This window comes from Xyrauchen texanus, chromosome 8, assembly GCF_025860055.1.
Source record: "Xyrauchen texanus isolate HMW12.3.18 chromosome 8, RBS_HiC_50CHRs, whole genome shotgun sequence".
In the NCBI taxonomy this organism is placed as follows: Eukaryota; Metazoa; Chordata; class Actinopteri; order Cypriniformes; family Catostomidae; genus Xyrauchen; species Xyrauchen texanus.
This window is the reverse complement of record NC_068283.1, coordinates 26,880,671-26,894,813: the sequence shown is the minus strand read 5'-3', so window position 1 is coordinate 26,894,813 and position 14,143 is coordinate 26,880,671. Positions and strand designations below refer to the sequence as shown.

At 37.6% G+C, this 14,143-nt stretch overlaps 1 protein-coding gene across 1 annotated transcript; it reads left to right on the top strand.

The window, feature by feature from the left end:
• The first annotated feature begins 8,906 nt into the window (after window positions 1–8,906).
• On the top strand, window positions 8,907–13,331 carry LOC127647926 (perforin-1-like). The gene is made up of 5 exons (XM_052132455.1): window positions 8,907–8,912; window positions 9,690–10,259; window positions 10,377–10,515; window positions 10,858–11,075; window positions 11,226–13,331. The coding sequence occupies exons 2-5, from the start codon at window positions 9,745–9,747 to the stop codon at window positions 12,094–12,096; spliced, it is 1,743 nt and encodes a 580-aa protein (XP_051988415.1). The 5' UTR covers window positions 8,907–8,912; window positions 9,690–9,744; the 3' UTR covers window positions 12,097–13,331.
• The last annotated feature ends 812 nt before the right edge of the window (window positions 13,332–14,143 follow it).

The following is a 14,143-nucleotide window of genomic DNA, read 5'->3' as shown; positions in this document are numbered from 1 at the left end:
TATTGCATCACATCTTTTTTGGATGGCCACGCCATGGCTCAACCAATAGAGTATGACTGAACTGGGCCACACTAACCCTAAATAGGGGTGAACAGGTGGCATATCGACCTAATTGCAGTGTTATTATGACTGATTTTTTTTATAATGGTGCAAATATACAATAAGTAGTGAAGTGGAATTTTACTAAAATGGTTATAACTTTTGAATGGATTGAGATAGTATCAACAAACTTGGTACACTTATGTAGGGGTCATTCTAATGACACACACAAAAATGCACGCCTCTGCCTCTTGGTGGCGCTATAATAATTAAAAATACCACAAATGGCACTAACTATGGAACGTTGGTCCTCTCGACTTGACATTTTGCATGTAGTGTCTTTGTCCAAGGTGCCATAAAAAACTTTGTGGAGAGTCGCATATCTTGACAAACATATCCGCCATCGACCAATCAGCTTTTAGCAACAATTTGAAAAGGTAAAAAAAAAAAAAAAAGCATATCGAAACAAAACATGGTAGGCCTATTTGTCTCTTGGCCCCAGATGTCTATGCAAAATGTTAAAAAGTGGCTACCAAGAGGTGCACTCCACCAATCAGGCCTGTATGGTAGAGTAGCCAGACAGAAGCCACTCCTCAGTAAAAGGCACATGACAGCCTGCCTGGAGTTTGCCAAAAGGCACCTGAAGGACTCTCAGACCATGAGAAACTAAATTCTAGTCTGATGAAACAAAGATTGAACTGCTTGCGCCGAATGGCAAGCATCATGTCTGGAGGAAACCAGGCGCTGCTCATCACCTGGCCCAATACCATCCCTACAGGGAAGCATGGTAGTGGCAGCATCATGCTGTTGGGATGTTTTTCAGTGGCAGGAACTGGGAGACTAGTCCGGATCGAGGGAAAGATGAATGCAGCAATGTACTGAGACATCCTTGATGAAAACCTGCTCCAGAGAACTCTGGACCACAGACTGGGTTGAAGGTTTATCTACCAACAGGACAACGACCCTAAGCACACAGCCAAAGCTGCATCAGGACCCGAACCAGCCGACTACATGACAGTTTCTTCCCCCAAGCAATCAGACTTCTGAACACTTGATCTCTCACGATCAACAATCAGCACTGCACTTTATTAATCATCATCTTGTATCACACACTGGACTGTCAAATATATTCTCCCCAATTCAATGACTGACTGTAAATATTTTTTTATATACCCTTACCCATATTTTTTATTTTTATTGTATGTGTATTCTATATTGTGTGTATTGTTTACTGTACATTGTATATTGTGTTGTGTAAATATGTTGTTTATTGTAATTGGTACTGCTATGTTATTCGGAACTGCACACAAGACTTTCACCTGTTGCACTTGTGTACACAGTAGTGTGACAATAAAGTGATTTGATTTGAAAGGAGTGGCTATGGGACAACTCTATGAATGTCCTTGAGTGGCCCAGCCAGAGCCCAGACTTGAACCCGATTGAACATCTCCGGAGAGATCTGAAAATGGCTGTGCACTGACGCTCCCCATCCAACCTGATGGAGCTTGAGTGGTCCTGCAAAGAAGAATGGGAGAAACTGCCCAAAAATAGGCATGCCAAGCTTGTAGCATCATACACAAAAAGACTTGAGGCTGTATTGTGCCAAAGGTGCTTCAACATAGTATTGAGCAAAGGCTGTGAATACTTCTGTACATGTGATTTTTTTTTTTCTTTTTCGTTATTTATTTTTAATAAATTATTTTTTGAAAGATTTCAAGCAAACTTCTTTCACATTGTCATTATGGGGTATTGTTTGTAGAATTTTGAGGAAAATAATGAATTTAATCCATTTTGGAATAAGGCTGTAACATAACAAAATGTGGAAAAAGTGAAGTGCTGTGAATACTTTCCAGATGCACTGTATATGATGAAGTTCAACATAAGTTTTAGTGTAAGTTTTACACTAGCACACATGTGACCTATGCAGCCGAATATGACTGCTACTGATTAGTGCCGTACTCTCTCATAATGCCCATTTAAACATATAAAAGTGTTTTAAAAAAAATAGTAAGGTTAACACATACACCACAAAACTTTCCAACCACGTATTGGTAAAAAGATGCTGAGTCACATGAGTTCTTACACCCTTCCAAACCCTATGCAGACCTTTTATGAGCAGCTATCAGGCAAAATGGAACAAAGAAATAAGAGTAGGGGGCAGTTGATTCACATGTGCCTGTGTTCAGGGCTTTTATGTTGGAAATCTGCAAACAAACTGGACCTGTCGATTCAACAGAACTGGAATCAGTGCATTGAGATAATAACACTATTAGAATAATTTTTTTTATAGAAAACTGAATATGAGAAAAATACAATCAAGGATGTTGTATTACAACTGAAGGGTGAGGGTCAAAATCCCTTGTCTCTTCAGATATATCAATACATATATATATATATATATATATATATATATATATATATATATATATATATCCTTTTATATCAATATCTATCTGTATTCTGTTGCTTAACTTCTTTAATAAAGTGATGAATTAACTATATGCATGATCACATAATCAATTCTGTTTTCTTATGCATAACTGAAATATACTTTGAATCATATGTGTGTTGAATGTAACTAGTCTCTTTTAGGAACATTCCAGAGTCTTAATCTCTGTCCTGCATGTAGGCTGAAGGTCTTTTGGGGATAAGCTTATCTGTAAGGCTCCAGTCTCTTCGGGGGCAGGGAGAATGCATTAAACATAGGTTCCAGATGTATTCTGTGTTTGATTGTTACCTTTCCATGACTAATTATATGGTTTAAAGTCCTATGTAATAATACCTGAATAGTAGAAGTGTGATTTTCTCTTATTATTTCTTTAGGGAAGAAATGTATGTTATTTCTACCCCTCTCCTCTGCCCGAGGAGTGAATATTTTATCTCTCTGTTTTGGTTTAAATGGCCTGATAATGTGGTGCTCTGGCTCTCTTGTGCCCAGAGAAGAACTGTCGTTCGTCAGTGTTTTGTGTGTGCATTTGACTTTCTACCCAGGTTTTGAACCAGGGGTGCACACCAGGCCGACTCGAAGACGCCCCGCGACCATCTGCGAGGTCACTTCTGATGTAAATCTCGGGCTCGGAACGACAAGTGCGCTGATTAATGTTGATAGGCCGCATAGCTGTCTACATGTTGTGACTTTATGGTCTTTTAGCCAATCAGGAGTAAAATAATGGAATGTACGTCCTTGCAAATGGTATAATTGATGTAAGATTTTGTGTAAGGTACGAGTTGGCTTTCGATCTCCTCGTGAGACTTTGCCGCTGGCTCTACCAATTTCACTGCAGACTATACTTCAGTAAATTTTTGATTCTTTAATTGAACTTCTCGACTCCTGGTCTTCTTTCTCCATATCTGGTCAGGGTCATGACTGTTAAACCCCTAACACAACGCAAAAATGAAAAAGAATGGTAAATACAAAGAACTGTTTTAATACAAGTAAGGGTGTTTAGTTATTTAGTGGAACAATGTTCCAAAGTTTAAAAGCAGAAAAATGCAGTCTCTCCACTATTTCTCTCCATCAACTGTCTTAGTGGTAACATGTTGCATATTATTTCATTGATGTCAGAATATAATGGAGATTCATTGCTTTCAAGTGTTATTTTCATTTCTTTACATGCACTTAAAACTTAACATGCACATGCACTTAGCATGAGTTTACAAATATTATTTTATGTTGTAATTGTTAAATTTGATTTAATCTGTTTAATTTAACGGTGAATCACATCACGGAACTCTTTTCACCCACATTCAAACCTTGTACACATTTTTTCTCGTCAGTGACAGCCAAGTGTTAATGTTCTTTTACCTGTCCATTGCACTGGTTGGACATACGGTTCCAGTATGTATAAATATGAGCAAAGCTTGGATTCTGCATGCTGCATTCATGAGAAACTTAAATTGTAGACATCCTGAAAAGAACTTCCATGTAAGTAAAAAATGTACTACTTTGAGAATCAATAGTTTATGCCTGATAAAAGCAACTAAAAACTTGAATATCTTAATGTATATAATAATATTATAGCTATTTTTTTTGTAAAATTATTTAGATCATGACGAAGCATTAATTGCAGAGAAGTCGACTATGAGGTAGTGCGTATGGATAAGGTCTCGTAAGATTTACCACCTCAACATACTAAAACCATGGAGAGAGGCGGTCCTCGGATCCTTGGCGACGGTAGTTCTGGAGAGGGAGGAGCTTGGTCCGGAGGTGAGTCTAAAAGCCAATCAGTTCACTCCTGTCCCTTGTGGAGACCACCTCTCGCTGTCACAACGTACGGAGGTCAATAGTATCCAGCTGCAGACCCACAGCACCACCAGTTTCAGAACCCCAGTTTCAGAACCCCAGAACCTGAAGTGAGGGGCGGAGCTTACGTTCTAAACCGAGTAGCGACACCTAACGTTTTGGAGAGTAGGCTACACCACCAGTTTCAGAACCCCAGCACCAGAACCTGAAGTGAGGGGCGGAGCTTACGTTCGAAACCGAGTAGCGTCACCTAACGTTTTGGAGAGTACTTCGCTTTTATTACAAACGAAACATCATACTTTATACGTATGTTATAATGAGTCTTTAAGGTACAGTACAATAAGCATTTTAAAACATTGATCTTGTGTAATATAATTGTATATAGTTATCCGTTTCATTGTATTATGAGAGTTATTTCCTGATCATGATGGTGAAAAAAAAATGCTTGAAACTTATGGGCATTTTATATAAAATATACTTTATTTCTTTAGTTCTGGCGCTGGGGTTCTGAAACTGGTGGTGCTGCGGGTCTGCAGCTGGATATGTCTCACGGAGGTTGCCAGATTGCAAAGAATTTCTCTGACATGCTCTCGCATCTCCCCGGCAGAACTAACCTCATAGAACACCACATCAAGATAACCCTGGGGTAGTGGTACGTAGTCGGCCCTACCGCATACCTGAACACAAGAAACAGGTAGCACAGTAATAGTAATAGAAGAATCTCACAGTGATTGGGCCAGCCCATTGGTTCTGTTACCTAAGAGCGTTGGCTCTGTCCGATTCTGTGTGTATTATAGAAAAGTCAACGCGGTGTCAGATTTTGACGCACATCAATGCTTCGTAGCCTATTGATGAACTGCTCAGTCGATTGCTTTTACTCGACACTGGATTTAACAAAGGGTTATTGGCAGATCCCCTTAATGCCAATGTCCCATTGAGAAAACGGCCTTCTCCGCACCGTTTGGATTACACCAATTTGTTAGGTTTGTTTGGGGCCCAGGCTATGTTTCAGCGTTTTATGGACAGACTCTATAGCGTTAAATGTTGGACAAAACAGCGCAAGCGCATAAACAGCGCGCAAGTGTATTACAACAGTGTGAGCACCATGACACAGCTCGCACGTAAAATGTAAACCTGCAGAACTTGCAAATCCCAAACTCGAGCACAAAAAATATGATTGTGCACACAAATTAACAACTTGAGAGCAGAAATAACAAAACCGCGAGTCATGATAGGTCTTACACACGCGCAGCTGAAATCTTTACGCACACAATTCGGCTTTGACACTCGGGCGGGGGCCAATCCTTTCTGTTAACAAATGCTATTGGCTGCTGACCAAATCGTGTATTGATTGGCTGCATCTCGTCGAATCTCTCCTGATTGGCTGTTGTTGGACGAAGACAGACAGAAAGCGGGACGATTGGGAAGCGGATGATGGCAGAGAGTAAAGAGATTATGGTTTCTTTCTAAATTCCTCCTTAATTTCTTGTAGCTGTAATATGTTTTGTGTGTGTATATGCACACATATGTAGGCTATATTGTGCCTGAAACCTTTTCTTCAGGTGAAACTGGGTGGAGTTGTGCAATCTGTGACAAGTGTCAGAACATATATGGCTACTCTGCAGGACCTTAGTACAGATGAGGTCAAAACATGTCTGGACGTAGAGGCATCAGCAAGTGTAGGGCGGATTTCTGTGGACACAGCTTTCCATCACTGAAAAAGACCAATGGTCAGAAACTGAACAAGGACAGTTTTGCTCACAGTTTCAGTGACAGGTTTGTGCAGTAAGAATGTGGTCCAAGACGGGTTTTCAAATTCTCTTGCGAAGGACCCCTAAAGGCAGCTATGTAGCTGTATGTATAAAGGCCCTGTGTTTAAAAAAAAAAAACTGGGGAAAAAAAAAAAAAAAAAAACTGGAAACTATAAAAACTGTAAGTGTGATTAAATATTACATAATGCAAAATTAAATAATTGGCTTTTTTTGTCAACAAATTAGTCAAAATAAATGATTAAAACATTATCTTGAAAATGTTTTCTTTGTATTCATTCGACAGTGTATTTTGTTTCTACCCATTATTAGAGAAATGTTCAACCTTCCATCCAAATCACATGAATTTCTTTATAGGCTCTTCACACAAATTTGGTTCCAATGAAGTGTACAGGAAATATTGTCTTATAACCCCTTGTGAGCATGCTGTAGATGACAGTGGTGAGGAGAAATCACTGTATTGCAGTCAATAGAATAAAATGATTGCAATTAATCAAGTCTTTAAAAACAGATTGAAACAGTAATAATGTCAAATTCAATGTCTTTCAATAAAACTTTGAAACTTTTTATTTAACACGCTACAAATTACATAAAGCACAAGATCTTTTTAGGGGAGACTTTAGAGTGATTTGGAATTGAAACTCACCATGGGTATTCTCCGATGCAACACTTATTTGACCGTTTTCCCATTCTTATGTATTTTGCTAAAGTTTATAATGTTCTAATTACTTTTCTTCTGCACATTGAACTTTAGATGTGATATTGATATGTTGATTCAATGTTTTTTGATAGTTTAATGAATGGGTTACCTTTGCAATATAATGCTAATAAATGTCCTACAAAATGTTTGTAACATGTGAATTGCTTTCACTTTACAAAGAGGCTCACAAATACACACAGTAAAAACTTTATTATCATTATTTATCATTAATGAAGAGTCGGCAAACAGTAACACATTAATTGATGATATTCAAAGGTTTTTCACTTTAAAATAAGGTTCACAAAACTCATAATATATATATAACAGACATGTATGTAATTAATATATATGTAATTAAAGGAATATTGTAGCTCAATTGACAGTATTTGTGGCATAATGTTAATTACCACTAAAATTAATGTCGGTGTAATGTAGTTCAATGCAAAGGAGGAGGCGAGAACCGGCTTGGCAATATAAATAATAGTTTTAATGATGGACATAAACATAAGACAAACACACACATGACGGGCATGTCTGTAAACGATCTTTCTCTCCCAGCCGTCCTCCGTAGTCGGCCTTTATCACTCTCAGAGGCTTGATTAGCCTGATAAGGGAACAGGTGTGTAGAATCACGACCCGGCCCCACCTTCCGCCCTGCCACAGTCGGTTTTATAAAAAGCAAAAATGAGATTACAGTGACACGATTACAATGGAAGTAAATGGGCCCAATTTTTGTAGGAATTAAAGGCAGAAATTTGAAAAAAATTTACATTCATTCTTCTGTTAAAACTTGTGTAATATTTGAGCTGTTAATTCATTAAATTTACATTTTAACAGTTATTTTAGGGTTTGTTGACATTACATCATCATGACAATGAAGGTGTAAAATAGGCTATAACTTTACACAGAAAAGGTTTGAAAGTGATTTTGTTACATTAAAATCATGTTTCCTTTATGTCTTGTGGCTATATTTTTGAAACTGAGTATTTTACCATTAAAAAATTGGCCACATTCACTTCCATTGTAAGAGCCTCACAGTAACCCATATTTTTGCTTTTTTTATAGAAAATGAGGGACGAGTCCAAATGAATTAGTGGTAATCAATATTATGCCACAAATGCTGTCGATTGAGTTTAACTTGTATTGAACCATATTCCTTTAAGTAAAATATCACCCAGGAGCATAGGTGAGTAACCAAGATTAGTAAATGCTGTAAATAAGTGTTGTTCATTGTTAGTTTATATAAACTAATGCATTAACTAATGCTAACCAAGACATCAATTCATTTGAACAAATGCAACCTTATTTTAAGTGTTACCAAAATAATGAATGTTTTTAATCAGATTTTCAATTGTTCACGCCATTAGTCGGACAAACAGAAATCCCCACCCCCATATCATACCGTTGGATGAATGTGTCAGGCAGTCAAGACACTCAAACAAACAGGAAGGTTTCGAAAGCACCACAGAGACACAGTTATAACACTTTTTGGAAAAAAGTAAAATCAGCTTTCAGATATCTTACTACTAGTCTCTGCATAGTAAACTGTAATGGTAAAAATCATTTTAACATAAAAAAATGACACATTTTAGCTTTAATTTACCATTTTTGTTCATTGTTTTATTTTTGTTCCTCTTTATGAATGCATTTGTTATGACGTCTGCAGTTACAAAATTTGCTTGCATAAACTTGTCTAAAGTGATTTCATATGTCAATCTTGCTTGTCAATTTGCCAAACCGTTAAAAGTGTGTAGGAGACTGGATATGTGTAATGCCGCAAAAGGAACAAAGCCCATTGTGAGTAACAGCAATTCTGAGGAACATTAACGGTTTAGTTAAGTTTTGATTTGACTGGTTCTGCGATATAGAGTCAGGGTCTGAAGCTCCCCATCAGACGTGCTGTGAATTTTTTTTGACAGTGCAGGTCAATGTGTAAATTAATGCTCACATGTTCCACTGATATGCTGATCAACCCGCCTGCTTCACCACAGAAGTGGCCATTTGAGACCACATGATTCATCTGAACTGAAACCATACCCTAACTTACGTGTGTGAATGTGTGCCTGTGTGTCAAGCCAGTAAAGCCCACCCACAAATTTACATCTCACATAACCCTCTCACACACTCACAAACGACACTCAGACACAACAAGTAGATCAAGGTAAGAAGATAATTTTACATTGCCTTTAAGAGAATGTGGGCAGTATCTTTGTAGTGTTTTTGATGTATGATGTGCTTGTTATGCTTTTTAAAGGTGATGTAATGCTGTGTAAATACACAATAAAATGTAAACTTTATAAATTGTCTCTCAAATTTTATAATGCATCCTAACTATAGGATATAACCATTCTCCCGTCATGGTCATGCACACCATGCCATTATTAGTAATAGTCTTACAGAACATCAAAGCATCATTTCTGTTATTATAGTCCAGTTAAAATTTCTGAATTAGTCACATTTTAGACCAGAGCTAAAGCATATGTTTACTTGCTTCGGAAATGTCAGCAAAACTTAATTTAGTAAAAACAAGTTACTATCTTTTCAGCTGTATTACAACAATATTAATTTTTACATTATCATTATAATAATGATATCATTGTACACCATTATTTCAAACATTATTATTGTGATTTAATCTTGGAACTCATTGTTTTTTATCGAGATGCAAGAAAGGTGCCTCAGATTGTTCCTGGCCGGGTACTCAGCTTTAAAGGCTCAATATAGTTAGAATTAGGGTGGGGGTGGGGTTAGGGCATCTGCTGCCTTCCAGGAACAAACAGAGTCACCTTTATACAATGGGCATTTCAAATCAATAAATCATTGAGATAATCATTTTCACACTTTTGAAACAAAAAGCTATTCATTTTTTATGGTTTATGATTAATATATTCATTTACCTAACAATTTAATCTGTTTACTTTTTATGTGTTTTCCATAGAAAAGAGGAGCATCCATCCACCTTCAACTCAATCCATCTCAAAATACCTGTTTCAATGATGTGGGCAAAGCTTGTTTTTTACCTCGTTCTACCTGTTGTGCAGTCATGCAGTAAAGGTAAACCGAGTGAATGTGCAGAGGTAAACTTTGCTCCCGGGTCCAACCTGGCTGGTGAGGGATACGATGTGACTAAGATGCAGCGCAAAGGAGCCTTCGTCATTAACACTGAAATCTGGAGGCAAAAGGACAAATCATGCACCATTTGCAAGAATCCCTACATGGATGGGGAAAGGCAAAAGCTTCCGATATCAGTGGTGGACTGGAGACCCAGTCAAAAGTGCAGCATGAAAATATCAAGTTCCCTCTACCAGTCTAGTGAGGAACTGGTCAGCTCGAGCATGTCATCTGTTGAGAACAACTGGGGTTTAAACTTGGGGATTGATGTTCGACAAAATCAGGGTTCGTTGATTATGGCTGGAACTAACTCAAGGCTTGCAGAGTACTCAATGGAAAAGACCAAAAAGGACAAGTTCAATTTTGCCAGTCAGAGTATTTCTTGTGCCTTTTACAGGTAAGATTTATCCCTCCCATTAAATTTTTTCTCAGTATAACAGGAACACATTAGTCATTATGCAAACTTGACAAACCTTGTCTAACACAAATCTATGTTTTCCATGTTTGCCTATAGCTACAGGGTCTCTCACAAGCCTGTGCTCCATCCTGAGTTTAAGCGCTCTATGAAGGAGCTTCCCAAGGAATACAATCTTGATTTCAAACAGCGCTTCTATAAGTTCATCAACACCTATGGAACCCATTATATCACTAAGGTAATTCTTTTTTGACATCCCTCAGAATGTATGAAGTGTTGAGAGCCTTTTAGAACCATTTGTATTGAATCATTTGTTTTGACTGGACTGTAATGGCCCATAATGACTGTTTTCAACAATGGCCGACACATGAATTCTCATTGTGAAAGTGACTCTGCAAAAATTGGTTACCATTTAAATCAACTAGTTTTATTCAAGTCAAAAATATTGTTTAACATGATTTAATCAACCTGAAGACATTAAGATACTCCAAGGAAAATAACTTTAAGGGTTAGTAATATCCTTAAAGTAAGAAAATGCACATATTCACACTTTTTACAATGTGCCTTTTTATTATTCCAGGTTAGTCTTGGTGGAAGTGTACACTCTGTTACCAGTATCAAACAGTGTGAGACCGCTCTACAGGGTTTAAGTGGGGATGAGGTGAAGATATGCTTGGAAGTGGAGGCAAATGCCAATGTTCTTGGCAAAGCTGAAATGAAGGCAGAAACTAAGCACTGTAATGAAGACAAGAGCAAAACAGAGAGCAAGAGCAGTTTCTCCAGCCGCTTCAATGACAGGTGGGTTTAAATAATGATTATGCTGTATTTCATGACTAGTTCTACTTAATAACATAGATGTATTATCCTTGCTCGCACTGATTGCCACACTATTTCAAAACATGACATCACATTTTTTAAATGAAGTTGAACATCTTTCAATTTCAAAAGGTTCACAGAGGTCACTGGTGGTCACACTACAGAGCCTGAGCTTCTTTTCTCCGGAAGTAAAGACCCATCAGCCTACAAAGAATGGCTCAATTCTGTGCCGCGGAACCCAGATGTGATTTCTTATTCTCTGGAATCTCTGCATGAGTTGATCCCCACCAAAAATCCTGTGCGCAAGCACTTACGCAAAGCCATTTATGACTATATTCTGGAAAAGTCACTCTGGAGGAACTGCTCTGAACCTTGCAAGACCGGCATTAAAACCAACCCAAAAGACCCTTGTGTCTGCATTTGTCACAACAATCCAGGCATTACACCAGACTGCTGCCCATCTAAGCGTGGACTTGCTCGGGTCAGGGTCACAATTGTGAGGGCAGAAGGCCTGTGGGGTGATCACTCCTCAGCAACTGATGGATATGTTAAAGTGTTTGACAAAAACAATTATCAGGTCGGACGCACCAACATGATCGTGAACAGCAACTCACCCCGCTGGACGAGAACTTTTGATCTGGGTGATATTGTGCTGGCTGAAAATGACAAACTAAGACTGGAGGTGTGGGATGAAGATAATAAATGGGATGATGACTTGCTTGGAAGCTGTGAAGTACAAATCAAAGCAGGTCAGATTGAGAATTTATGCAATTTGAACCATGGTGTGCTGTTCTACAAAACGGAAGTGACATGCGGCCCAAGTTTGTCTGGCCCCTATTGTGCAAAGTATGTGGGTTCCCCCATGAACTTTCACTTGGAGAAGGCGTATGTGTCACGAAATGCCCGGCCTGTGCCAGCAGAGATGCTATTGAACAAGGGAGTGCTTTTAGATAAATTGTACATACATCAAAAGACAGATTACAATCTTAAAACTATTTTGTAGTAAGTAGAGTTTTGGTGAAGTCTGGATGCTTTGGTTAGGATTTGGACGAATCATTCTTAACGGTGCACTCAGTTTTTGTTCATGTCGTCACAGACTTGGGTGAATGGATGAAGCATCATTCAAATGCAAAAGTTTTCAGTTAAAGATGCTGTTGTAGAAATTCACTAATCGCAGACTGCCATGATTAATTTATTTAATGAGCAGTGGTTACTGAGATTAAGCAAGTAGTATTTGGCTGGACATGTAATCCCACCATGGCCACTCCCATGAGGGGTCCCGCTCCATGTAGAAGAAAACAGCTTTTATCAGGTTATTGAAATGACTGGAGACTTTAGCTTCACGATTAAATATGTATGTTTCAAAATTGCAATAAAATTTTTAGGAGTAAAATCGTATTAATATTTATTGAATAATTATTGAGTGCACTTTTAAAAATAAAAATCTTAACTCTTAACTGATATTTTCTTTTTTCTGTATTAAGGAAAAAAATATATCAATATTTTGTACTTACACCCTGTCTACAGCGGGCGCGAGCTGCGCGTCGCGTCAAAAGCAATAGAACCCCATTATAATCAATGATGCTGTCCACAGTGGAAGCGTCTGTTGCGGCGACATTAAACGGGTGTCGCCTTCCATTTTGCGCTACACGCACTGGACGCTACTGAAAAATTAAACGGTTTAGAACGTTCGTGAAGACGCGTCCAGCGTTCATTTATTAGAAAGGGGTTTTGTTGCTTTTGACGCGACGCGAGCGTCCGGTCCATACGGGGTGTAACACTTGGAAACAATCTTATGAACTTCTTATAATGTATCCTTTGATCTTTCTGATTTTATTTTTTCTTAAAAACATCTTCATGCATCTATCACCTCTAAAGGGTTCTATTTAATCTATTTAGTCTTTAGCATTTCTTAGCTGTAGATGCCATGTTGAATACTTTTTTATTGTGTGATGTTTTTATTGCAGGATTTTCTTAGTGCCAAAAGAATGAAAAAGCAAAGGCATGAGATGTGCAATTTTTCAAAAACACTTAATTAACAATGTAATTGTATTGTTTTATTATACTTTCAATCTGCACACCAAATTAATTACAATATTTCCTTTTTTAAAGTAGCCTAATTTCATAACATCCATCAGTAGTTTTCTGACAGTTACTATATGACGATAATGAATTGTATTCACTAGTTAATATGTGTACACAAGTATTTTATGACTCAAAATGAATGCTTTGCAGCACTGTGATGTAATCATTAAAAGCTCAAATGGCTTGTCAGCTTGTTTCTTTTATTTTCTTTATTCTTATGACCATTCTGCTTTGTTAAAATGAGAATTGTTCAGATTTTTTTAAAGTTATTATTATTGTGTCTGTGTCTGTTGACACAGGATGCTTGTTGTGTGGTCTTCCTGGAAACGGATGAGAACTGAGAACAGTGTGCACACACATATGCAAACTTGTGAGATGATGCACGTGTTGCTATATACTCTACCATATAATCAGTGTCTGTCTTTGAGACATTACATAATAACTTTAATTTGATGAGACTAAAAAGGTTAAAAAATGTTATCACACTACAAATCAAATCATCATCGTGTTTTAGGTTTTGGCCAGTAGGCTACATATTCAATCCCAGATTAGTAGATATTAAAAGTAAAAAACCTGTGTGAATCAGGCCAAGCTCCAAATTGGTCATTTTCTGACCAGTGATAATCAAACCAACCCAGTGACATTAAGCAGGAAATCATCTTGCTGTTTAAATATTTTGAATTTTGTCATATTGATTGGAGAGCTGAAGCTAAAAAGCATCCTCAAAATATCACATATTACATCATACATTTCTTCTGAGTGGTTGAGGTCAACATTTCTTTCTTTAAAGGTCATAAGGAAAAAGGATGCTAGAATAATTTCACTCACTAATGTTTTATAAGAAATATACATATTTCACTCATGCTATTTATCTTTCCTTTTTTTCTCCATGGAACACAAAATGAGATGTCAGGCAAAATGTTAGCCTCGGTCCCCATTCATTTTAATTGTATGGAAAATAGAGC